The 25,615-nt window shown below is 44.7% G+C and overlaps 1 protein-coding gene across 1 annotated transcript in view; it reads right to left on the bottom strand.

The window, feature by feature from the left end:
* Positions 1–458: 458 nt before the first annotated feature.
* LOC311127210 (copine-7-like) overlaps positions 459–25,615 on the bottom strand; it is a gene marked incomplete at both ends in the record, with an annotated part of 54,484 nt that continues 29,327 nt past the window's right edge. Inside the window, 12 exons of the mRNA XM_084159005.1 lie at positions 459–605; positions 1,216–1,452; positions 3,418–3,551; positions 3,881–3,932; positions 5,027–5,081; positions 11,095–11,228; positions 12,571–12,630; positions 13,353–13,439; positions 14,845–14,943; positions 15,096–15,185; positions 15,281–15,364; positions 18,786–18,860. Coding sequence (XP_084015131.1) covers positions 459–605; positions 1,216–1,452; positions 3,418–3,551; positions 3,881–3,932; positions 5,027–5,081; positions 11,095–11,228; positions 12,571–12,630; positions 13,353–13,439; positions 14,845–14,943; positions 15,096–15,185; positions 15,281–15,364; positions 18,786–18,860 — 1,254 coding nt within the window. The remainder of the gene's footprint in view (positions 606–1,215; positions 1,453–3,417; positions 3,552–3,880; positions 3,933–5,026; positions 5,082–11,094; positions 11,229–12,570; positions 12,631–13,352; positions 13,440–14,844; positions 14,944–15,095; positions 15,186–15,280; positions 15,365–18,785; positions 18,861–25,615) is intronic.

Here is a 25,615-nt window from a genome sequence, read left to right as displayed (position 1 = left end):
ACAATACCAGTAATGGGCAGTAAGACTTAGCAGAGCAAAATGGACACAGAGGAGAAGCAGACTGAAGCCTTGGAGAGTCTTGAAAGTAATAGAAAACCAGTTGAGGGCCGAGGTGCCAGTATCAGGGCAGAAGGGAACAGAGAGCCTGTGATCATAGTTGATCAACTCTGGGAGGGATTCACCTGCATGCATCCCCAAAACAGGAGGAAGAGGACGAAGGCTCCAGCATCATGCTGAACAGGCAGATGCATGCACAGCCAGGCAGAGGGACATGATCCGAACGGAGAGAGAAAACAATCCAAAGGTTTCAGTCTGTGTGTAAACGATGTATGAATGAAAAAGGAATGATAACACAAATATCAATGACCATGGTTGTTGGTCCAGAGCAGCAATCTGCACCCTCTCTCTCTCTCTGCTGGACTGAGATGTGGTCAGGCCGTGGTCCCCACTGCTGGCAGTCATTCTGTAGGGGTGTTGGCAAGGGAGGTGGGAGAGTCACATGATGGGACAGGCGGCATGGGGCAGATGGCCTTGTGACTGTAGTACTCCACCACCTGGTTGGGCACCTCCGCCAGGACACATTTGGCCAAGGCAGCGGGCGAGGCCTGTCAAAAACAGAACACAGCTGTAGTCTGGACAGTTCTGACACAAGACCCAAAGGGTTAAAGCAATCATTTTCAGTGGCACCCAAATCCAATGAAACTCCAGGCAAATTGTTTTTTAATCTAACAAAGGAAGAATGGAACGAGTGATTTGTGTTTTCCATTGTTTGGGCAGCGGTCAAAAGGAAAGAGGGCTTTGGGGAGCACACAGACAAATCGCATCAAGCTTTTGGAGGAATTTTTGCATTTTTCATCGTAACCTTTCTAAATTAATGGATTTTCTTTGCTGGTGACAATTATTTTTTTCTTAGGAGGCATTTCTGAAGCCAGCAGATGAGAGGCTGCCTGGCTGTCAGCTTGTCTTCAAAGCCCCATTGGAGGGTAATGCTATTACTGAAGGGGCTTTGGAGGTCACACTGGGAGACTTAATGGCCACCAGCATCGCTATTATAAAAAGTACTTCAGTTTCTGAGACCTTGGAGACCCACACCTCTCTGTTCTTTTGGCTTGGTTGGAATATGACTGCGGCATAGCAGAGTGTAGAGGGAGGTAGGGAAGGAGAGTTGGAGCGATGGAGGTATAGAAAGAGGAAGGGAAGGAGGGGAATACTGACCGTTTTGAAGTCTCTGAAGGGCACAAACTGCACAATGTCCCTGAGGACGGGCTCTCCTTTGGGCGAGCGCAGCACCCCGTCATCCCCATCCAGGATCTGCATGTCTGTGAAGTCTGCATTGCCCACGCCAACGATGATGATGGACAGGGGCTGGTAGGAGGCGCGTACGATGGCCTCGCGTGTGTCCGCCATGTCTGTCACCACGCCGTCCGTGAGGATCAGCAGGATGTGGTAACGCTGGAGGAGAGAGGAAAGAGGAGAGGGTTGCGGTTGCGTGTTAACCTTTTGTCACCACACACTTCAGTGCCCTTGGCTTGTCTGTGTGTAACACGTTATCCTCTGAAATCTGACTGCTCCCACTGAGAAACACTGAGAAACTTCATCCTGTATTAATCTCTAGTCTCATCAACACCTCTCTCTCTCCCTGCAGGATATCAATATGAATTAGAAAATCCTCAACATCTACAGATATCCTACATTTGCAAAAGTCTGAATCAGTGGATTTTACATATGAGGTCTATGAGTGTATTCCTATGTATTCTGCTCTCAGATGTCCCATGAGTCCCTAGTGATGAAAGTGCCCCGGCTGCAGTTTTAACTCGTCCTGAATTCTCTTTGCATTGATCCTTTGGTCTCATTTATTGATCAGAAGAAGAAGGGATGATTGAATAATAAATGAAGATCAGTACAAGGACGAAGCAGAAGAAATGGCCAGAGTAATGGAAAAGTGTTTAAAATGTAATGGGAATAGCCAGAGGGCAAACTAATGTAGGAACACATTGATATTAATGGCCTTGGGCATTCTTGTTAACTCAAACCTTACCGCATTTAATTGAGAGATTTTAAAGGTTCTTATGCAGAACCTCAAGAAATTATTACAGATTTTTACAATGGGTGAGTCTAATCCTGGATGCTGATTGGTTAAAACCGAGTTCCAGCCAGTGTCTATTCCACAAGTTACCACCGGCTAAGGCTATGAAATGCCTATTTACTGTTCCATCTCACTGCGCAATCCACTGTCTCATCAGCCCAAGCAGGCAATTTATAAACTTGATCTCCACTGTAAAAAAGCATCTAGACATTATCTCCCCTTTCTTTTAGACTAGTATTTGGTTTTCAACAGCAGAGATTTGTATAAACCTTGCTGTCTGTCTCTCTGATATTTGCAACATTGTTTCAATATTGAAATTTGATCTCCAGCTGTCTGATAGTAATCAACGTGTTGGGACTTGGGAGTCAGGACGAGACAGACTAGCAGGCAGCTTTTCTCAGCCAGCATCATTTTGATGGATATATACAAAGAAATATCCATAGAAAAACAGGTCAAACGAAACGAAATGCAGCTAGTTTGCTGTCTTTCGAGCTTCAGTTTGAAGTAATTGTGTTAGCTGTGCCGTTGGCTAGCTCCTCCAAACAGTGTCCTGGTGAGAGAGCAAATGTTCTATGCCAGGCAAAATCGCTCATCATTAGCTCAATGTCACTAGAAAAGAGCTTAAACAAACACAAATGTAGCTACTTTTCTGTTATTCTGGCTGCACTGTTTGATATGACTGTGTTAGCCCAAGTTGGCTAGCTAGCAATAAGGGGATAAGAACGTTGCCAGCCAGCATGACAACGGAACATTTAGAACGAACGTCCATAGATATAGAATAAAAAGACTTAACGACTGGGTTGTGTCTCTGGCAACCGAACCAGCCGGCTTGGGTAGCAATCCTAGATTTGTGCCGGGACTATATCTTGTGGAAGGACAAAATAGTATGAATAAATTAATCAAAATAACTTTTAATGGAAATATGTCAATCATTATTTGAATTTGTTGGTAACCCATTGTATAAAAGTGATAATTCCCTCAAATACGGTGTTTGGAGGATATATTGGCACGGTTTGCTGGCCCGAGACTAACAACACCGTGCCAATATCCTCCAAACACCGGCTTCTTGGGCATTATCACTTAATTAGACAAACACATTTAATAGTGAATGACATCACTATCATGTTTTTCATTTCTACACTCAATTATACACCTACATGGTCTGTCTTGGCTGACTGGTATTAATTGTGTAAAAGCTGAGCTGAGCCTGGGACAGCTCATCCAGGGAGGCTCAATGGGTGGGATATCAGAGTTATGGAGATTTTGTTTTAATCCATATAATGCAGGCCTGTACTGTACATCGCTCCATTACAGCAGTAAAGGACACTTACTGAGGCATCTTTGATGGTCTCCTCTCCTGCTGACAGCTTGGCTATCCTGCTGATTATGGGAGAGACGTTGGTGGGGCCGTACAGCTGGATCTTAGGCAGGCAGTTCTGGTAGGCCTCCACCACCCCCTGGATCTCTGATCACACACGCACACACACGTTCTACTGTGGGTACACACCTTGAAGTAGCACATTGAGGGACCGAGGGAGGGAGGGAGGGAGACAGGTGGGCTGGAGCAAAAATAACTAGGGCTCAAAGTATTACTGGAAATGTGAATTTGTAGGGCTCTGTGTCCATTAAAGATGGATTCTGAGAGCGGGAAAAGCACTCTCAGGCTCCACATGCTATCCAGTATGCTAGTTTTTCATTGTAAAATGTCAGCGGTAGAGATTGATGGAGGGTCGGGCAGAGCTGCTGAGAGGTTCAGAAGTATAAGGTACCCAGAGGAGGCTTCATCTCTCTTACCTTCACATTCATCGTCCTCTGGGTTGAAATTGATGGCAAAGTCATGGGACACCTGTTTGTTGGGGGAAAAAAACGAGGTCAGACATTGTTGTACTGGAATATTAGTGTAGACACAAAATCCCTATGCCTCATTCGATATACAAGGACACATTTATTTCAGTCCACATTTTACGATCTTTTGAAAGTCTGGAGTAGCGCTGGAATAAATGAAAGTATATGACAAGTCCACATAAAGCTTACTTTGAGTATGAGAATGAACCTGTTCCTGATACGAAGTGGTCTAGTTATCTTATTATACAAAGCCACAGACACACAGCCTTTTGACATATTTTACTATTTTGGGTAAATACAACAGCTTTGGGCTCTTGGTCTATTGTAAGTGACTGCAACAATGTTGAATTTACTGATTTGGTTTTGTAGAATTTTAGCGGACTGGGGTACAGAAATAGTTCAGACGTGGCATTTTTCTATCCTATCAAAACAACAGTATTTTCTGTCCAATGTGTGTACCTTTGACAAGACAGATGTCATTAAGCCATAATTACAGAACGTACAGTAGTCAAGACTATTTATAAACCAATGCACAGAACAGAACAGAAGCAGATCCTGATAGCCTTCTTTTATCTTTTCTCTGTCTGTTGACCTGCCAGTACTTCTAGTGTGCCTGTAATGTGACTCTCCATCTCTGGAAGCAGTCTGTGTGTCTGAAAGCGATGTGTGCGTGTGTCACTTCAAACCCTCTCCCCAGGGTGCTAGTTAAAACAACAGCCGGGTCTCTGTTCTCCAGGCCAAATCTGCTTAAATAAACGCCCCTCTCTCGCTCCTGAAACCTTCTGACAAGTGGCCATCAACACCAAGGAACCTTGCTCCACACTGCCTGCTTGTCATTATTCTAACTTCCTCAGAACATGTTATTTTCTCGTGGACAGGTTGGCATTTCCAGAGAAGGGGCTGATGAATAAAAATAAACTCAATTATGAATTTGAAATGTGAGATTTTGACAGAGTGACAAATGGTGTCAGGAAATAGGGCAATCAGCCCGTTCAATATATAGACTCAGGGCATGGGCAAATACCAAGAGGGAGGATGGAGGGAAAATAAGCAGTGGGGGAAAAGATTATAACAACCAAACAAGATAACACTCACCTCATAATTGGGTGGAATTCTGGCACCAAATCCCAAGGCGGAAAATCTTTTGTCACTAAAATGTAAAGTAGAGTAAATCAATCATACAATAAAACTGTTGTTGCTGTTACAATGGAGAATACACTGTCACTGATCAAATGGAAGATACTTGTCGATACTTGTCGAGAACATTATTGTAATTTATCTCTTCCACACAGGAAAAACTACACTGCAAATCCCTCCTTTTAAGACTTGCTTACAATTCAACCAGTTAGGACACTCATTAAATGACAATTTAAGAATTGCTTCTATGTGCCAGCTGTCAGTTTGCATCTATGGGGTGAGATTCTGTTACTCTCCGGCACTAAGTGGTAATTGTGCTGTCGCAATTGCTGTATTCTCCACATCATTATCGGAATCATTTTAATATGATGAGCTGATGTAGTTTAATATGCTCTGCCATATTGAATGCATTACTCTTTGTCAGGAGGGCAGTAGAGCACAGCACTAGAGGAATGAAAGCATGAACAGTGGGGGAGAATGAGAGTGTAAGACACAGTAGGACAGAAGCAATGCCTGCTGGGAAATACCACTAGACATACAGTACATCTGATGACACAGTGAGTTGTGGGGCTCACTGAGCAGTATGCGAGCCGGGACATGAAACAAAACACGAGTCCTCATAGTGCAATGGCAAAAAGAGGGGTTTGAAAGAAAACAGGATTAAAATGTGATATGGAATGATTAGTGAGTTACAGCTCTCTCTCTGACAGGAAATATGTGTATCTATCACTCTCCAATCCATGGCACTGTGAACATGTGTGCTGGGCTGTGTTAGCTTCTTTTCCATCACATTAGTACTTGTGCCTAAATACATGATTTTGTCTCTGCTATCAGGGCATTTCTTTCATGCAGAAAAAAAGTGAATTCTCGAGCACCGTGACAATCTGAATGAACATCTCCATAATATCATCTTGGCTTCAGTTATCAACATTTGAAAGGAGCTGTTTTAATGTATTTACTGCAGCAGGAAGGGGAGAGAGTGATGACATGGGCTGGGAACACTAAAGCAGGAAGTAATAAGCATTCAATTGAAGATTTGGCTGTAAGCCCTCATTAGAGACAACTAAAGCTTTCCCTTTACTCTAAACTTTAATTGCCCATCGCTGGCTGATAGATACTTTCTCCAGCACATTAAAGGCAAAGTAATGGAAAAACAGATAATAAAACCCTTCTGGTCTCATCCTCCACCCTTGGGAATTAAGAATGATCAACTCTTTGCTAAACATAGTAATCTTCAATTGGGCTTCCTCTGTCTCAGGAGATGGTAAACTCTCTCAGGATGCCGCTCTCTAGCATGGCACCTATAGATGAGCAGAAACATCTCAGCCATGAGAAAGAGAGAAGCTGTGCGCACAACCAAGGCAACTGCTTTCCAACTGCGCAAAGGCTGCTGCCATCCCCGATATTCACAGTTTGCTTATAGCTGCTCCTTATTTTCTATATAAAGACTGACGGGGGAGTGTCTAACACGCAAGCTAATCAAAATGGTATTTATTTTTTCAATTCAAATTTGGCTCTGTGGATGTCCAGTACAACACATTTGGAATGTCATCCCCAAAACCATAGTGCATTGCTCTAGCAGGCCTAGTAACGCACGAGGGCACGCACAAACACACACACACACACACACACACACACACACACAGACACAGACTCCGTTCTGTCCATTATCACAGATTAGAGGAAGATGCTCCAGGCACAGAAACTCAAGGCCCCATCTCTCTATCAACCCATGGAAAAGAGAGCTGGTAGAAAAGCTTGGATCAATTAAGGAAAGCAGCAGACGTGATTTCTCTCTCTCTGCCCCCAGTTGAGTTATAGAAATGCTCTCTTTTTGTTCCCTCCATTAAGACTTTGGTCCTTAATCTCCTTAATCCTCAACTCCTTCATCGTCAGCTGAAGAAAGAGGGGAAAGTGGACCTCCTCTCTACTATGGTAATATTTTATGTATCGTTAAGGAAAATGTTGGGAAATGTCAAAGATAAAATATAGTAAACATGATTGACATTTTATAAGTCCAGATGCATGTCTAAATAAGGAATATAGTCAATACAATGTGTAAACATGCTTTGATGAATGTATGTATTTTATTTTTAAAAAGTGTCTGAGCCATGCCACCAATAATATGAGATAAGGGAAAGAGGCAAAAGCGCCCATGGCCTTTTGGAGTAAACAACATGTGTTATTGGACTTTCAAAGATAATAGTGGCGTGGCAGTTAAAGATGTTAATCAGTGATCTTAAGGGGAGTAGCTTTGTAAGCTATGTATACATGACTGTGCATTTGTGTGTGTATATAAGAGATCTCTAAGCCAAAGAGTGGCTCGGCTTTGTTACGCAATAATAAAGTCTAATTTCTGGATTCACAAGCTCCAGTCTCTTGAGAGATATTTTTGAGTTGACTATTTTTTTGTCAAATATTTCTACGACACTACCACCACCCTGCATGGGGAGATTTACAGAGATGCTGTAAATGGCTAATCCTGCTTTTAATGAATCCCACAGGACAGCGCTATACAGGAGAAAGGACAGGAATAACCTGCAGGAGCAACGGAGGTGTATGAGAACAAAATCGGCTGCAATACAACGCACCGAAAACACATTTTCTCTGACAGCAATGAATGACAAATGAGTGAATAAACTGCATGCAGGGTCAGGTTTGTTAATTATTGTCTGTAATGCAAGGAAGATCCATCACAATGGGCGAATGAGAAATGGGCCTTCAACATACGGAGAAGCCAGTTTCAAGTTCTCTAATACAATTCAAACCACTCAACCACTGATGTCTGATATCTCTGCCTTGAATAGCTATCTTTTACATATTGCTGTTGGTGCTTGTTGTTTATTTGTCTCGTATCTTTCTGTTCTATCTAGTCCGTGGTGTTTTGTCAAAACAGAAAGCTCATTACAATACATCAGACGTATAATTTTAACATAACAGCGAGATCGACCTGAAACAACTTCTCAAAGTTGCCTCAGCGATTTATCTTACTTTTCTCCTCTGACGCAAATGCTGTCAATATGTTCCAAAGCTCCTGAAGTATCAAGAGAAGAGGCTGTACAAATGCTTCCACTGGAGCTACTAATACTTAGTTCTGATGCTTGGCGGTTCTCTGTTCTATCAGTGAGTGCTTTTAATACTTTGTGGGAATAGAACCTGGTGTTTGAGAAAATGTAGAGGTGCCACAGGTACCGAGCACAGACAGAGAGTGAAAGAAACTGGCTTTCAAGTCTGTCTATGGTTTCCTCAGATAAAGTAGACATTCTCTGGGAAGTGGCCTTTCTGTGAAGTTACATATATATTCTCTTTGATTGTGCTCAACGTTTTAGGATTCTCATGCCTTTTCCAATTGAGCCTGGATTAAACATCACAACATTGACATTTTAAATTTTTAGTCATTTAGCAGACGCTCTTATCCAGAGCGACTTACGGGAGCAATTAGGGTTAAGTGCCTTGCTCAAGGGCACATTGACAGATTTTCCACCTAGTCGGCTTGGGGATTAGAACCAGCGACCTTTCGGTTACTGGCACAACGCTCATAACCACTAAGTTACCTGCCGCCCCAACCTACATGTTGGTTCAGTGTGTGTGGCGTAGTGGTCTACCTCCGTGTCTAGTTTCCTAAAGTGTTTTCTTAAGCAGTACATGTGTATACTAAGTGATAAGTCCCAAGTAGAGAACTAATTATGTTTCAGACTGCCATGCTCTGGAGGACTGCCAACCCGGTAGACAGCCATATTTCAACGTGACACCAATAAGGAGAGTGGGAGAGCCAGATGTGATGCTGTTCCCAGGCCTGTTAATGAGGATGGCACCAACGTGTGGGCTCCACGGTGGCACCTCTTTTTCACTTCCACGTGACATGATGTGAGAGCGGATCTTGCAGGCGGGGGTCTTCACTGAGCCCCGTTCCCCTCTCAGTAGGAGAACGCAGCCACTTCCCTCTCAGAGCAAAAGGTGCCCGGCTCCTAATCCAGCTCCTACTCTGTAAATGTGATCACACATCACCTGATATTCACCACAAGAGGCCTGCAAGCCCACGTTGTGCACCTGAATAACAGCCTGAACGTAGGCGCAACACCTAAAGGCATGTACGTGACACACAACACCAAACTGAGTTAGCTACCTACACATCTCTTTTCCAGGTAGCTAGAGTTTGTGTCTCTCCAACACGTCTTCTGCTGTTCTAGAGTTATCTCTTGTATTCTTTAATTAGGCAGCCAGCGTTCTCCACACATTCAACAGGAGGAGCCAACACTGGCATGATTCACAGTGTAAATCCTCATTTGGCTCTGTGCCGACAGACAAGATGATCTTTCCTCAAAAATAGACCAAATTCAAAATAATTAGTTACTAATTAACCAGTGTCTGACAAGACTGCCTCCGATAATAAATATTGAATTAGTGATTTAGAAATGAGGAATGTAACTATAATATAATACCAGTCAATTACATATCCTTAACAAATACTATATACAGAAAGTAATGTGACACACACACAAATTATAATATACAGCCTGTCGCTCCAACTCTCCCCAGCCATTGAAACCATTATCTCCCCAAACCCTTGAGAGCCCTGTGCATCCTTCTTCTGCCTTCTCTCCACTGCTGCCCATGGCTCTGCTGTTGCCTCTCCTCTGCACTTTCCTCTGTCCCTCCCTACCCCTGCCTCTGCCCATCCTGCTACTGTCCCTCCCTGCCTCTGCCCATGCTGCTGTGACACTGCGCTAGGTTGGGTGTCCTCTCCTCTGGATCGGGTTAATGATCCCCTGCCAGCCATGGAGGGGGATTTGGCCGCACCGTCAGGCACAGGCAGTCTTTGCCAGGCTCAGAGACAGAATAGGATATCACAGGGTGCAGTGAGCACCACAGGACAGAGGACATGCTGCATCCGCTGCCACGGGTGGAACAAAACCTGCTGTCTACTGCACTTGGAACCATCTCGCTCTGTGTCCATTCCAACAACAGCAGCAGAAAGCAGCGGCAGCAGTAAATCTAAGCAGACCAGCCTCATCTCAAACACTGATTCTGCCTCCAAGCAACTTCATCTGAGATTTCCCCAGGGCCTCCTCATGCATTGCTAATGTCTGTGTAAAGCAATTTGTTTGCTCCTCCTAGTAAGGTGGAACTATAGGGATTTAATGAAAGTGTTGGCAGTGGGCATGAGAATTGCAGATGGACCTTAATTTAATTAATGCGTGAAAATTACTGTTTCTATTTTATGGGATGTTTTTAAATTTTTTTGCAGTTTCGTATTATCTGGCAGAAGTCTTAGATTTCATGGAGGAAATGTATGACATCAAGTGGCTGACTTAGGGTTAGATTCTATCAGATCCATGCTAGCCGACATCCGCATAGCGGTTGTTTTGGCGGTGTCAGAGGTGGAACTGCATTAGAGCTGTCAAATCCACAAGCGGCTCCTGTTACCTTATCTCGGACACTGCCATTGGATGCAGCAAAACCACACCCGACTTTATATCTGACAAATCCCATGCAGCCGCGTTACAAGTTCAGACACTCGAATGCGTGATGTTATATTGTCTACACCCCCATTAGACTGATAGCCTATCCCAATCCAAATTAACATGAAAACATGCACCCTTTCTATCGCCGTTTTGAACTTCTAACGCGGTAGGGATAATAGGAAGGGAGTGATTTTTAACACACAAGAACAGCCACACACTGATTTGCCAGCTGATACCGCAGTTACACCCTCAACACCGCCAAAACAAGGTGAGTTATCACTCGATCTGATTGAATCAAGGCCTTATCATTGTAATAATTGTTCAACTCTATCATTCATTTTCCAACTCATGCTTCAGTGAGTAGTAGAAAGAATCCTCAGAATTCTATTCCACGATTTCCATTACATCCTCATGGCTTGGAGTAGAGCCACTGGCTCGGTACATTATGAGACATCTACCAAATGTAAAAAGTTCAATTTCCCATTGGTAGACATACAGAGAGCAGCCCCACAGGATAGAGATCCGGCTAAGGCTGGGCAGAGAGCCGTGGTGCTGACTAACCTGTCATAATCCTGACAGATCTCCCCCACTGCTATCAAAGCCTTCAGATACTCGTTGGGCTGGTACGGGTTGATGTAGTGTAGGGAGCAGCTGTTCCGAGGGTCTCCGTTGGAGGCCGTGAAGTCAATGGCCACCTAGAGCAATGACAGATTCATAGAAGACACTAAACATTGCAAAGTAAAACCAAACACCATAAACACTAGACCTAGGGTCTACCTGTCAATGCAGGTTGTGTTGAAGCAGGCTATTCTGTACAGTTCTCTGTCAAACTTGTGTTTCTATAGAGGAAGATTATGACATGTCAACTGACTTATTTTATTATTATTTTTATTTATTTATTTTTTGTCATTTAGCAGACGCTCTTATCCAGAGCGACTTACAGGAGCAATTAGGGTTAAGTGCCTTGCTCAAGGGCACATCGACAGATTTTTCACCTAGTCGGCTCGGGGATTAGAACCAGCGACCTTTCGGTTACTGGCACAACGCTCTTACCCACTAAGCTACCTGCCGCCCTACCTGACTTCCATTGTGTAAGTGTCTGGAGCCTGCGTCATTGAGTGACTTGACTTTGCAACCCGGGAGCAGCCTCATAAAGTCTTAAATACTGTAACATCATCGCTATCATGTCCTCAAGCATAATTGTATAACTGCTTACGCAAATGAATCTGTATAATATATGGTGAAAACATAAATATCTAAGATATGTAAATGAACATTGCTGAAGCCGTCTGTTAAATTTCCATTTTAATGTCCAGTCATTGAACAGATGTTCTCAGAGCAATTTATACGACCAACATATGTGCAGGATACATTGAGGGCATGTAAGAAGGAGTGGCAAAGGACATATATATTTCACTTCTTTGACGTCAGCAGTGCTAAAGATACGAGCACAGGGAGAACTGCAGAACTTCTCAACAAGGGAAATGATCATACAAATATTCTGCAGGTATTTTTTTTTAAATCATTAGTGCATTATCAAAGGACTTCTATAGTGTTCTATATCTGTGGTAAGTGATACCAAAGGATGTCTATGCAACAATGAAGCAGTGCTCCTAACATAGCAGTTCCCCTAAATTAATACGAATTATTGCCTCAGTTATCCTTCTAAGGAGCTATCCTCCAGTGAGAAAAGTATCCGGGTACACCGGAAAATGCCAGTCAGCAGGGTAATGTTTCATTAGTTAAAAAATGCAGAATGTAATGTTTCACACTTAGAGAATGTAGCATTTAATCAAAACACTGGCCTTGATCACAGCACGTAGCCTGGAAATGGAACACTGATTTAAATTTCACAGGCAGGTTAAAATACTAGGCCTATTGTCTATTCCAACACCTTAACGAAGGTAAGCAACCATTAATATGTACTGAATGTGTAGGCAGTCAGTGGATCGTACACCTTTGAAGATTAGCATAGCATTGTACCACGCTGCTAAGTGATGATGACATGCTAGTGCACGCATTGGCTGCTCAACTTACTGTAAAGTGGATTTGGCATCCTCCCATGATGTAGTCCAGGAAGGAATACACTCTGTGAAGCTGCAGAACAGAGAGGAAGCTTTTAAACTAAACCCCAGAGGGTGGGGGTTCGGACTTGGTGGAGTACTCAATGTTTTTAGATGGATTCCAGTTTTAACCAATGGCTGTTCCATTTACAAAAGAACATGTATTTTAAAACTGTTATTAAACCACTACTCAGTAGCAATTTCTGTTAAACAAACATTATGTAGTAAGCATGAAAATGGATAATGGTGATGATTTAATTTAGTCTGAAGGCAGCAGCTCTGTGATGTGCAGTGTGTGATCTCCATGCCCGTTAGAGATCACACACCCAGTGGTGGCGACAGGGGATTCAAACTGAGACAGCGGCAATCAAATGAGCTGGGCCCCAGTAAACTAATGAATCCAAATAAAATAATCTAAATGATAAACTGCCTAAACAGTAGGCCCAAGAGACACAAAAACAGCTATACCAATAAAAAACGTTTCATTTTTAAAAGACCTGTGAACTAAAAACATAGGGGGAAAGAATGGTGACAGCCATCCACAGATGTAGTCATTTACAGAATTGGGTAGCGGGGGTGGACAGTAAACTGAGTATGAACACATTTCTAAAATGAGCAGTACAAATTAATTACGAATTAGCACTATGTGTACATGTTGTGAGAGAGTACAACAGAATAGCACAGAGATGGGGATGATTCTCTATGTATTAGATAGTGGAGAGTTGCTGAGCAGGAGCTGAAACGGTTGGCTCTAACCTTGAGATCACTGAGGATGACCACCCCAGAGTTTTTGTAGTTCTTCTTCTTCAGTTTGTACTTTGGATTCATGCAATCCCATGTGACCTTCAATACAAGAGGTAGACAGATCATACAGAAACATAGTTATGAGTTATGAAAGAAACGGAAATATTACATTTACATAAGTATTCAGACCCTTTACTCAGTACTTTGTTGAAGCACGTTTGGCCTTGAGTCTTCTTGGGTATGACGCTACAGGCTTGGCACACCTGTATTTGGGGAGTTTCTCCCATTATTCTCTGCAGATCCTCTCAAGCTCTGTCAGGTCTCTCCAGAGATGTTCGATCGGGTTCAAGTCCGGGCTCTGGCTGGGCCACTCAAGGACATTCAGAGACTTGTCCCGAAGTCACTCCTGCGTTTTCTTGGCTGTGTGCTTAGGGTCGTTGTCCTGTTGGAAGGTGAACCTTCGCCCCAGTCTGAGGTCCTGAGCGCTCTGGAGCAGGTTTTCATCAAGGATCTCTCTGTACTTTGCTCCGTTCATCTTTCCCTCGATCCTGACTAGTCTCCCAGTCCCTGCCACTGAAAAACATCGCCACAGCATGATGCTACCACCACCATGCTTCACTGTAGGGAAGGTGCCAGGTTTCCTCCAGACGTGACGCTTGGCATTCAGGCCAAGGAGTTCAATCTTGGTTTCATCAGACCAGAGAATCTTGTTTCTCATGGTCTGAGAATCCTTTAGGTGCCTTATGGCCAACTCCAAGCGGGCTGTCATGTGCCTTTTACTGAGGAGTGGCTTCCATCTGGCCAATCTACCATAAAGGCCTGATTGGTGGAGTGCTGCAGAGATGGTTGTCCTTCTGGAAGGTTCTCCCATCTCCACAGAGAAACTATGGAGCTCTGTCAGACTGACCAAGGCCCTTCTCCCCCTATTGCTCAGTTTGGCCGGGCGGCCAGCTCTAGGAAGAGTCTTGGTGCTTCCAAACTTCTTCCATTTAAGAATGATGGAGGCCACTGTGTTCTTGGGGACCTTCAATGCTGCAGAAATTTTTTGGTACCGTTCCCCAGATCTGTGCCTCAACACAATCCTATCTCGGAGCTCTACGGACAATTCCTTCGACCTCATGGCTTGGTTTTTGCTCTGACATGCACTGTCAACTGTGGGACCTTATATAGACAGGTGTGTGCTTTTCCAAATCATGTCCAATCAATTGAATTTACCACAGGTGGACTCCAATCAAGTTGTAGAAACATCTCAAGGATGATCAATGGAAACAGGATGCACCTTTGCCAACATTTCTAAAAACCTGTTTTCGCTTTGTCATTATGGGGTATTTGGGTAGATTGATGAGAATAACATATTTAATCCATTTTAGAATAAGGCTGTAACGTAACAATGTGCAAAAAGTCAAGGGGTCTAAATACTTTCCGAATGCACTAAGTGGCACATCAGTGACACACATCAAACATTCAACAGTGACTGACAGCACTCTCTCTCCTTTCGACTGACCTTGCTTCCACCGCCAATTTTCTGCATTTCTCGGAAGGTGGCATAAAACTCTCCGATGAAGTCGTGTTTTCCCCTGGAGTCGTAATCCCAAACTAGACACTGTGACACAACCAGACAGTGACAGACAGAACCCTCTAATATTTACTGTTCATTCACCAGTAAGTTAGTTCATTCACCAGTTCGTTCATTCATTCATCAATACCACAGCAGCAATGTAAAACCATCACACTATGACTTCCTGTGTTTCTTACCTTGAGCTTCCTGTCCTCATCACAGCTACACAGAGAGATGAGAGACACTTTAAAGGGCTCCCACACTGGGTTCAGGTTGTTTTTGATCACCTGCAACAGCAAGAGCACATTAGACATGAGTAACTTTCACCACACATGGAGAAGGAGAGGTAGATACAGAGAGGAGGAATGAATGTGTCTATTACCTCAGTTCTGTGAACGAGCTGTTCCGTCCCATCATCGTTGATTCGATATATTTCCAAAAAGGGGTCTGACTTACTGAAGAGATCCTGCCAAATATACAAACCAGTCAAACATAAAACACTAATCCTGGTTGAGAAATTCATTTATCTCAAACAATCAAACAACAAACAGGTCCCTGAAATCACACGTACACAGATGCCATCATGTCAGCTTGGTCCTCCTGGTGCTACATTTGACACAGCTTGTCCCCTGCCTGCGCATGTGGTGCATTGTTCACTGCCGTGACAAATCAAATCAGGAAAAAGGCGTGAAAGAGTCATTTGACTGAGTCTCAAGTCAAGGCTGAGAGCATCTACAGCTTATTTGGGTCAATTGATTCTTCAGTATTTCTGTACATTGTGTAGTGTCTGTGTGTGAGAGAGTGTTAGAGAAAGGAAGGAAGGAAGGAAGGGAGAGAGAGTGTGTGAGAGAGAGTGAGAGGGGGGCACATTAGCCTGATACATCTCCACAGGGACAGCCAGGGAGGAAAGCAAGGGAGGTAGCTCCCTCATCTCGTTGTCACGGCAACCTTTGCCAGCGGCGTGCGTCCCTGTGGACTGACGTGCATTGCAAGTGCATTTGTCTGTCAACATTTAATCCCTGTCCAGCAATAACAGCTCTCACCACGTATATAATCAGCACCATTAATTAAGTTACCTATACCTTTGACCAGCACGGTCTACTGAGTTTAATAATGTTCTAAGTTCCATAATGTCCTCCAACAGTTTGTTCAGTACCTTGGATAGCGTTTCAGGCAGCATTTCAGTATTATATCATTGCCTGATCCATGTTGGACATACTGTGGTTGTCACAGTAACTCTTTGCAACTACAATAAATATATCATTTCTACGAATCTCACTTCTCAAGTACTTTGAAAACAAAAGGTTAAACATACAAGATGTTTAAATGCAAAACTTTGAAAAGGTACTTTGTCTGAGCCATCAACCATTGTGCTGGTAAATCAACTACAATATTAAAGTGCCTTAGCACAGCTGATCGCCATTGTGAAGCAGGCAGTATTTATAGCCTGTGTGGTATAGATCATGTGCATAGTCTATTAGAGTCATATCTCTCAGTGTAATGGGATCCTCAAAGTCATTGGAACGGACAGATTCCATACAAAGATAGTAGCCTGGCAATTAATCTGCCTGAGCATGTGGCCATCCCCCCACATCTCTCTCTTTCTCTACCTTCCACTCTCTCTCCCTCCCTCTCTGTTTCTCCCCCCTCTCTCTCTCCCACTTTCCATCTCCCCCTCTCTGACCCCCCCCCCCCCCCCCCCCCTAAAATGGTGCTTCAGCTTTCCCAATAGGAGAACCCTTTGAATAACCCTTTTTGATTCCAGGTAGAATCCTTTTGGTTCCAAGTAGAACCGTTTTGGGTTCCATGTAGAACCCTTTACACAGAGGGTTATACATGAAACCCCAAATGGTTCTACCAGGAACCAGAAAGTGCTTTTACCTGGATCACAAAAAGGGTTCTCCTATGGGGACAGCCGAATAACCTTTTTGGAACCCTTTTTCTAAGAGTGTAGAGTTAAATTAGTTTGCTGACAGGCTCGGGCATCTCAAATGTAATCATGTCAATAAGACAAGGAAAGAGAATGTTTTAAACCACACCATACCACCACTGATGAGTTTCCCTGCCTCCAATGTACACTGAAGATTCGATTAGCAATATTATTTGTGTCTAAATCACAAACAGTGCAATTAGAAATAGTTTTTATTTCCACATGGAATTGCTCATCATTACCCTTTTTCTATTGGGTTAGGTCCAATCAGCCAATCAAAAGGACTGTAAATTGCTAATTCTAATAAATGCATTACAAACGAGTCTGGGCTCTGCTCTGATGAATACACACTAAGCAGAACTTTACCTCCACTCCCTGTTAACTTTCTCCAACACTGCGTGGAGTCCGAGGCCAATTGCACCCTTTGCTTGGTAGCATTCTGATAGCATAGAGAGGCAGGAAGAAGATTTCTGCTATAATCATTGATGTCAGAGAGTTATTCCAGTCTTGTTGACTGAGATATGAACCTTCTGCCTTGAGCCTTGTGTGGGTGTGCCAGCTCTACTGTAGGTGCCTCAGTGCTCCAGCTCCCAAAATCTGGTGCCAAATATCTTTCGTAACCCTCCTAAATGCTCTACCGACAACAAACTCCCTCTTTCTGAGCTCACCATGCATTGTCCATAGCTTTTCTCCGTCAATACATTTATTGAAAAACTACCGCTGTCTGTGCCGTCTTTGCACAGAGAGCCCCATGTTGGATTGATTTCCTCATCTTGTGTGAGGGCGCAGGAATTTAGAGTTGAAAAGGACAGGTCGATCATGTCCTTTGGATATTGCAAGGCAGCCTTTCATAGCCAGGCTACTTGAAATGCGTAAATTCATAAATGGCAGACAAAAATGGAATGGTAGAAAACAAAAGACATATACATATACATATATACATATACATATACATATATATATATATATATATATGTGTGTGTGTGTGTGTGTGTGTGTGTGTGTGTGTGTGTGTGTGTGTGTGTGTGTGTGTGTGTGTGTGTGTGTGTGTGTGTGTATATGTGTTTTGTTTCCATATATTGCAGATAATCACTCAGAGTATGTTTTAGCCTGAGGCAGACAAAGTGAGAGGGAGGAAGACCCTGAGAGATATGCAGAGAAAAGGAGGGAGAGAAGGAAAAATACAGAGATATTAGCTGAGAGACAAGGAGAGAGATTTGCGAGAGAAAGAGAGAGAGAGAGAGAGAGAGATTTGCGAGAGAGAGAGAGAGAGAGAGAGATTTGGGAGAGAGTGAGAGAGAGAGAGAGAGAGAGAGAGAGAGAGAGAGTGGGAGGATAAGCGCAGAGGCGCTCGGGTACGGCTTGTTGCTGTTGTAGGAAGAACAGACACCTGCAGAGCTTCAGGGCCAGTGGTGCATTGTGGGATGCTTTGTGTGGAGGGGCTGTTTGCAAACAGAGAACCACGCAGTAACACCCCTTACACACACGCACGCACGAAAGCACACACACACAAACACACAAACAAACACACTGAACTAAGCAAACCTCACACTGATCTCACCCTCATATTCCTCTGGCTCTCTGTCAAGAGTCCATGACACACCATTCTCACAATGCTTGTCTCAACGGGGAACCAGCATTTACAGAAAGCCAAGTTCAATTCAGACTTAATAGAACAAATGCTGAAATGTATGTTGTATGCCTTTATGTCATATGCCTCCAGTAAATACAGTGTGAAGCATATGGATCTAAATAAATGTTGCATTTATAAGTGTAGAAAATCTATATCATCATTGTTTAAATCTTTCTTGTCTGATTAATTACTGATTATGTCAAAAAGAGATAGATACAATCTTGAAATCACATTCACAGGAGAGAGGTTCAACAGCCAGCAAACACAAATTCACCCATGATCTATATTGGCATTTCCATCAAGAGAAGGCCCATAATCCCTTACCTTATCATCCAGTTTCTTGGCACAGAAGAACAGTTCAACATATCCATTGTTGCCAGAAATTTCTTCAGCATGTACCTGAAAGAAAGAAAAAAAAATGTGTAAGTAAAATTTTTGCCCAATGACAATATGTTATTTTCCGGAGGCAGACAGCCTGTCATATGACATGTGGAGGGAGAGAAGGAAAAAGACAGAGATATTACGACCCACGTGGAGTTCCAGGTCTCCGGCAGCCTCTGGAACTGCGGCCAACAAGGCTAAGTTCATCTCGGCCTATGCTACCCTCCAGTCCCTCGACTTCTTGGCGCTGACGGAAACATGGATTACCACTGAAAGCACTGCTACTCCTACTGCTCTCTCCTCGTCTGACCATGTGTTCTCGCATACCCCGAGAGCATCTGGTCAGCGAGGTGGTGGCACAGGAATCCTCATCTCTCCCAAGTGGACATTCTCTATTTTTCCCCTGACCCATCTGTCTATCTCCTCATTTGAATTCCATGCTGTCACAGTCACTAGCCCATTCAAGCTCTCCCTTGGAGAGTTCATCAATGAGCTTGACGCCTTGATAAGTTCCTTTCCTGAGGATGGCTCACCCCTCACAGTTCTGGGTGACTTTAACCTCCCTACGTCTACCTTTGACGCATTTCTCTCTGCCTCCTTCTTTCCACTCCTCTCCTCTTTTGACCTCACCCTCTCACCGTCCCCCCCTACTCACAAGGCAGGCAATACGCTTGACCTCATCTTTACTAGATGCTGTTCTTCTACTAATCTCACTGCAACTCCCCTCCATGTCTCCGACCACTACTTTGTATCCTTTTCTCTCTCGCTCTCCTCCAACACTACTCACTCTGCCCCTACTCAGATGGTAATGCGCCGTCGCAACCTTCGCTCTCTCTCTCCCGCTACTCTCTCCTCTTCCATCCTATCAACTCTTCCCTCTGCTCAAACCTTCTCCCTCCAATCTCCTGATTCTGCCACCTCAACCCTCCTCTCCTCCCTTTCTGCATCCTTTGACTCTCTATGTCCCCTATCCTCCCGGCCGGCTCGGTCCTCCCCTCCTGCTCCGTGGCTTGACAACTCATTGTGAGCTCACAGAACAGGGCTATGGGCAGCCGAGCGGAAATGGAGGAAAACTAGACTCCCTGCGGACCTGGCATCTTTTCACTCCCTCCTCTCTACATTTTATTCCTCTGCTTCTGCTGCTAAAGCCACTATCTACCACTCTAAATTCCAAGAATCTGCCTCTAACCCTAGGAAGCTCTTTGCCACCTTCTCCTCCCTGCTGAACCCCCCCCCCCCCCCCCCGTCCCCCCCCCCGTCCCCGTCCCCGTCCTCCCTCTCTGTGGATGACTTCGTCAACCATTTTGAAAAGAAGGTTGACGACATCCGATCCTCGTTTGTTAAGTCAAATGACACTGCTGGTCCTGCTCACACTGCCCTAACCTATGCTTTGACTTCTTTCTCCCCTCTCTCTCCAGATGAAATCTTGCGACTTGTGATGGCCGGCCGCCCAACAACCTGCCCGCTTGACCCTATCCCCTCCTCTCTTCTCCAGACCATTTCCAGAGACCTTCTCCCTTACCTCACCTCGCTCATCAACTCATCCTTGACCGCTGGCTATGTCCCTTCTGTCTTCAAGAGAGCGAGAGTTGCACCCCTTCTCAAAAAACCTAAACTCGATCCCTCCGATGTCAACAACTACAGACCAGTATCCCTTCTTTCTTTTCTCTCCAAAACTCTTGAGCGTGCCGTCTTTAGCCAACTCTCTTGCTATCTCTCTCAGAATGACCTTCTTGATCCAAACCAGTCAGGTTTCAAGACTGGTCATTCAACTGAGACTGCTCTTCTCTGTGTCACGGAGGCTCTCCGCACTGCTAAAGCTAACTCTCTCTCCTCTGCTCTTGTCCTTCTAGACCTGTCTGCTGCCTTTGATACTGTGAACCATCAGATCCTCCTCTCCACCCTCTCCGAGTTGGGCATCTCCGGCACGGCTCACTCTTGGATTGCGTCCTACCTGACAGGTCGCTCCTACCAAGTGGCGTGGCGAGAATCTGTCTCCGCACCACGTGCTCTCACCACTGGTGTCCCCCAGGGCTCAGTTCTAGGCCCTCTCCTATTCTCGCTATACACCAAGTCACTTGGCTCTGTCATATCCTCACATGGCCTCTCCTATCATTGCTACGTAGACGACACACAACTAATCTTCTCCTTTCCCCCTTCTGATAACCAGGTGGCGAATCGCATCTCTGCATGTCTGGCAGACATATCAGTGCTGATGACGGATCACCACCTCAAGCTGAACCTCGGCAAGACGGAGCTGCTCTTCCTCCCGGGGAAGGACTGCCCGTTCCATGATCTCGCCATCACGGTTGACAACTCCGTTGTGTCCTCCTCCCAGAGTGCAAAAAGCCTTGGCGTGACCCTGGACAACACCCTGTCATTCTCCGCTAACATCAAGGCGGTGACCCGATCCTGTAGGTTCATGCTCTACAACATTCGGAGAGTACGACCCTGCCTTACACAGGAAGCGGCACAGGTCCTAATCCAGGCACTTGTCATCTCCCGTCTGGATTACTGCAACTCGCTGTTGGCTGGGCTCCCTGCCTGTGCCATTAAACCCCTACAACTCATCCAGAATGCCACAGCCCGTCTGGTGTTCAACCTTCCCAAGTTCTCTCACGTCACCCCGCTCCTCCGCACACTCCACTGGCTTCCAGTTGAAGCTCGCATCTGCTTCAAGACCATGGTGCTTGCCTACGGAGCAGTGAGGGGAACGGCACCTCCGTACCTTCAGGCTCTGATCAGTCCCTACACCCAAACGAGGGCATTGCGTTCATCCACCTCTGGCCTGCTGGCCCCCCTACCTCTGCGGAAGCACAGTTCCCGCTCAGCCCAGTCAAAACTGTTCGCTGCTCTGGCACCCCAATGGTGGAACAAGCTCCCTCACGACGCCAGGACGGCGGAGTCACTCACCACCTTCCGGAGACACTTGAAACCCCACCTCTTTAAGGAATACCTGGGATAGGATAAAGTAATCCTTCTACCCCCCATTACCCCACCCCCAAAAAAATTACATATTGTAAAGTGGTTATCCCACTGGCTATAAGGTGAATGCACCAATTTGTAAGTCGCTCTGGATAAGAGCGTCTGCTAAATGACGTAAATGTAAATGTAATGTGGACAGGACCTTGAAGCCAATCTAAATATGTCACATAAAATGTTGAGGAGTGTTATTACTTTTAAACTTCAACAGAAAGCTCCCTCAAGCCCAGAAACGAATGTGGTTCCATTACTGTAATACAGAGCTGGCCAAATGACTGCATGGGATCTGGGTCCAAAGTTCGTCCACAAGACCATTTGGTTGGCCCCCAAAAGGAATGTACTAATCGCAAAAAAAGTGTATTATTCTGCATATTTAAAGGAATATTACAGACAAGCTAAGTTTAGCTAAAAAAACACAAATGTTTTTTGTGTCTGAGATACAAGAGAGAATGAGATGGAGGTGATAGAGAGAGAGAGAGAGAGAGAGAGAGAGAGAGAGAGAGAGAGAGAGAGAGAGAGAGAGAGAGAGAGAGAGAGAGAGAGAGAGAGAGAGAGAGAGAGAGAGAGAGAGAGAGTTAAGTTAAACACAGATTTTCTTCCTCAAGGCTGTGGGGTGAGACAGGGATGCAGCTTGAGCCCCACCCTATTCAACATATACACTGAGTGTACAAAACATTAGGAATGCCTTCCTAATATTGAGTTGAAAGCATTCCACAGGATGCTGGCCCATGTTGACTCCAATGCTTCCCACAGTTGTGTCAAGTTGGCTGAACCATTCTTGATACACACAGGAAACTGTTGAGCATGAAAAACCCAGCAGTGTTGTAGTTCTTGACACATTCAAACCGGTGCGCCTGGCACTTACTACCATATCCCGTTCAAAGGCACTTAAATATTTTGTCTTGCCCATTTATCCTCTGAATGGCACACATACACAATTGATGTCTCAATTGTCTTAAGGCTTAAAAATCATTATTTAGCCTCTCTTCTCCCCTTCATCTACACTGATTGAAAAGGATTTAAGAAGTGACATCAATAAAGGATCATAGATTTCAGGCTGGATTCACCTGGTCAGTGGAAATGTTTTGTACACTCAGTGTACTGTATATCAATGAATTGGCAAGGGCAGTAGAACAGTCTGCAGCATTCGGACTCACCCTTCTGGACTAAAATCAAATGTCTACTGTTTGCAGATGATCTGGTGCTTCTGTCCCCAACCAAGCAAGGCCTACAGCAGCGCCTAGATCTTCTGCACAGATTCTGTGAGACCTGGGCCCTGACAGTGAATCTCAGTAAAGAGAAAAATAAGGTCCCTTAACCAGGACAACAAATACAAATTCTATCTAGACACCTTTGCCCTAGAGTACACAAATAACTATTCCTACCTCGGCCTAAACATCAACAAGACAGACTAGGTACCTTCCACAAGGTGGTGAACGATCTAACAGATAAGGCAAGAAGGGCCTTCTACGCCATCAAAAGGAACATACAACTCGACATCCCAATTAGGATCTGGCTAAAAAGACTTCAGTTATAGACAATCAGTTATAGCAGCAATTGCTCTCTATGGTTGTGAGGTCTGGGGTCCACTCATCAACCAAGAATTCACAAAACAGGACAAACACCCAATTGAGACTCTACATACAGAATTCTGCTAAACATATACTTTGTGTACAACACAAAACCCCAAACAATGCATGCAGAGCTGTTAAATTCTACAACCGCCTAAAAGGAAGCAATGCCCACACATTCCACCACAAAGCCTTCACCTACAGAGAGATGAACCTAGAGAAGAGTCCCCTCAGCCAGCTGGTTATGTTGCTCTATTCACAAACACAAACAGACCTCACAGAGCCCTAAGACAGCAACACAATTAAACCCAACCAAATTATGAGAAAACAAAAAGATAACTATTTGACACATAAGTGTCATTATACACTGGAAAGAATCAACCGAAAAACAGAGCAAATTGGAATGCCATCTGGCCCTTAACAGAGAGTACACATTGGCAGAATACCTGTCCACTGTGACTGACCCAAAATGAAGAAAATCCTTGACTATGCACAGACTCAGTGATCATAGCCTTGCTATTGGGAGAGGCCGCCATAGGCAGACCTGGCTCTCGAGAGAAGACAGGCTATGTTCCCACTACCCACAAAATGAAGTGGAAACTGAGCTGCACCTCCAGACCTTCTGCCAAACGTATGACCACATTAGAGATACATATTTCCCACAGATCACACAGACCCACAAATAATTTGAAAACAAATCAAACATTGATAAACTCCCATATCTGTTAGGCAAAATACTACAGTGTGCAATCACAGCAGCAAGATTTGTGGCCCGTTGCCATGAAAACAGGGCAACCAGTGGAGCTCAAACAACACTGTAAATACCACCAATATCTGTTTATTTATCTTCCACTACTACTCATACTACAACTATTGGCACATTGCTAAAACACTGTACATAGCTGGTAATATAACACTTGAAATGTTTTTATATTTTTGAAACCGTTTTGAGTTCAATATTTTCTGTTACATTCTAATCGTTTTTGGTTGATGTTGTTTTGTGTCTTCTCACTTTTGTTTATTGTTTATTTCACTTGCTTTGGCAATGTAAACTTGTTTCCCATGCTAATGAAGCCCCTTTGAATTGAATAGAGGGAGAGGGAGAGGGAGAGGGAGAGGGGAGAGGGGAGAGGGGAGAGGGGAGAGGGGAGAGGGGAGAGGGGAGAGGGGAGAGGAGAGAGGGAGAGGGAAACTTAGGGAGAGGGGAGAGGGGAGAGAGGAGAGAGGAGAGGGGAGAGGGGAGAGGGGAGAGGGAGAGGGAAACTTAGAGAGAGGGGAGAGGGGAGAGAGGAACTTGGGGAGAAGGGAAAGGGGAGAGGGGAACTTAGGGAGAGAGGAACTTAGGGAGAGGGGAGAGAGGAACTTAGGGAGAAGGGAGAGGGGAGAGGGGAACTTAGGGAGAGATTAACTTAGGGAGAAGGGATAGGGGAGAGGGGAGAGAGAAACTTAGGGAGAGAGGAAGTTAGGGATAAGGGAGAGGGGAGAGGGGAACTTATGGAGAGAGGAACTTAGGGAGAAGGGAGAGGGGAGAGGGGAACTTAGGGAGAGAGGAACTTAGGGAGAGGGGAGAGAGGAACTTAGGGAGAGAGGAACTTAGGGAGAAGGGATAGGGGAGAGGGGAGAGAGGAACTTAGGGAGAGAGGAAGTTAGGGAGAGGGGAGAGGGGAACTTAGGGAGAGAGGAACTTAGGGAGAAGGGAGAGGGGAGAGGGGAGAGGGGAGATGGTAGAGGGGAGAGGGAGAGGGAAACTTAGGGAGAGGGGAGAGGGAGAGGGGAACTTAGGGAGAAGGGAGAGGGGAGAGAGGAACTTGGGGAGAAGGGAGAGGGGAGAGGGGAACTTAGGGAGAGAGGACCTTAGGGAGAGGGGAGAGAGGATCTTAGGGAGAAGGGAGAGGGGAGAGGGGAACTTAGGGAGAGAGGAACTTAGGGAGAAGGGATAGGGGAGAGGGGAGAGAGGAACTGTCATGAGAATTTCTATCTCTAATTCAACCTAAGCTTGAATCATTACCAGGGGATGTAAGGCTCTGGTTTTAATCATAAATGATTCAAGTTCCACAACCAGCAAGAATGATCTGTATTTTTAATCATGAAGAGCTCTGCCGCCAAAAAACATACATACAGCTTTATACCCCTTGACACACAAAGGCACTTTGCTCCACCCACCTTTAGGAGGCTTTTTTTAACCCGTTTTCTCAGTCCCCTTCACCCTGGAATGTTTAG

The sequence above is a fragment of the Coregonus lavaretus genome (assembly GCF_964263955.1).
Source record: "Coregonus lavaretus genome assembly, chromosome: 4".
NCBI lineage: Eukaryota > Metazoa > Chordata > Actinopteri > Salmoniformes > Salmonidae > Coregonus > Coregonus lavaretus.
The sequence above is the reverse complement of the archived record's forward strand: the minus strand, read 5'-3'. Positions and strand labels throughout refer to the sequence as shown.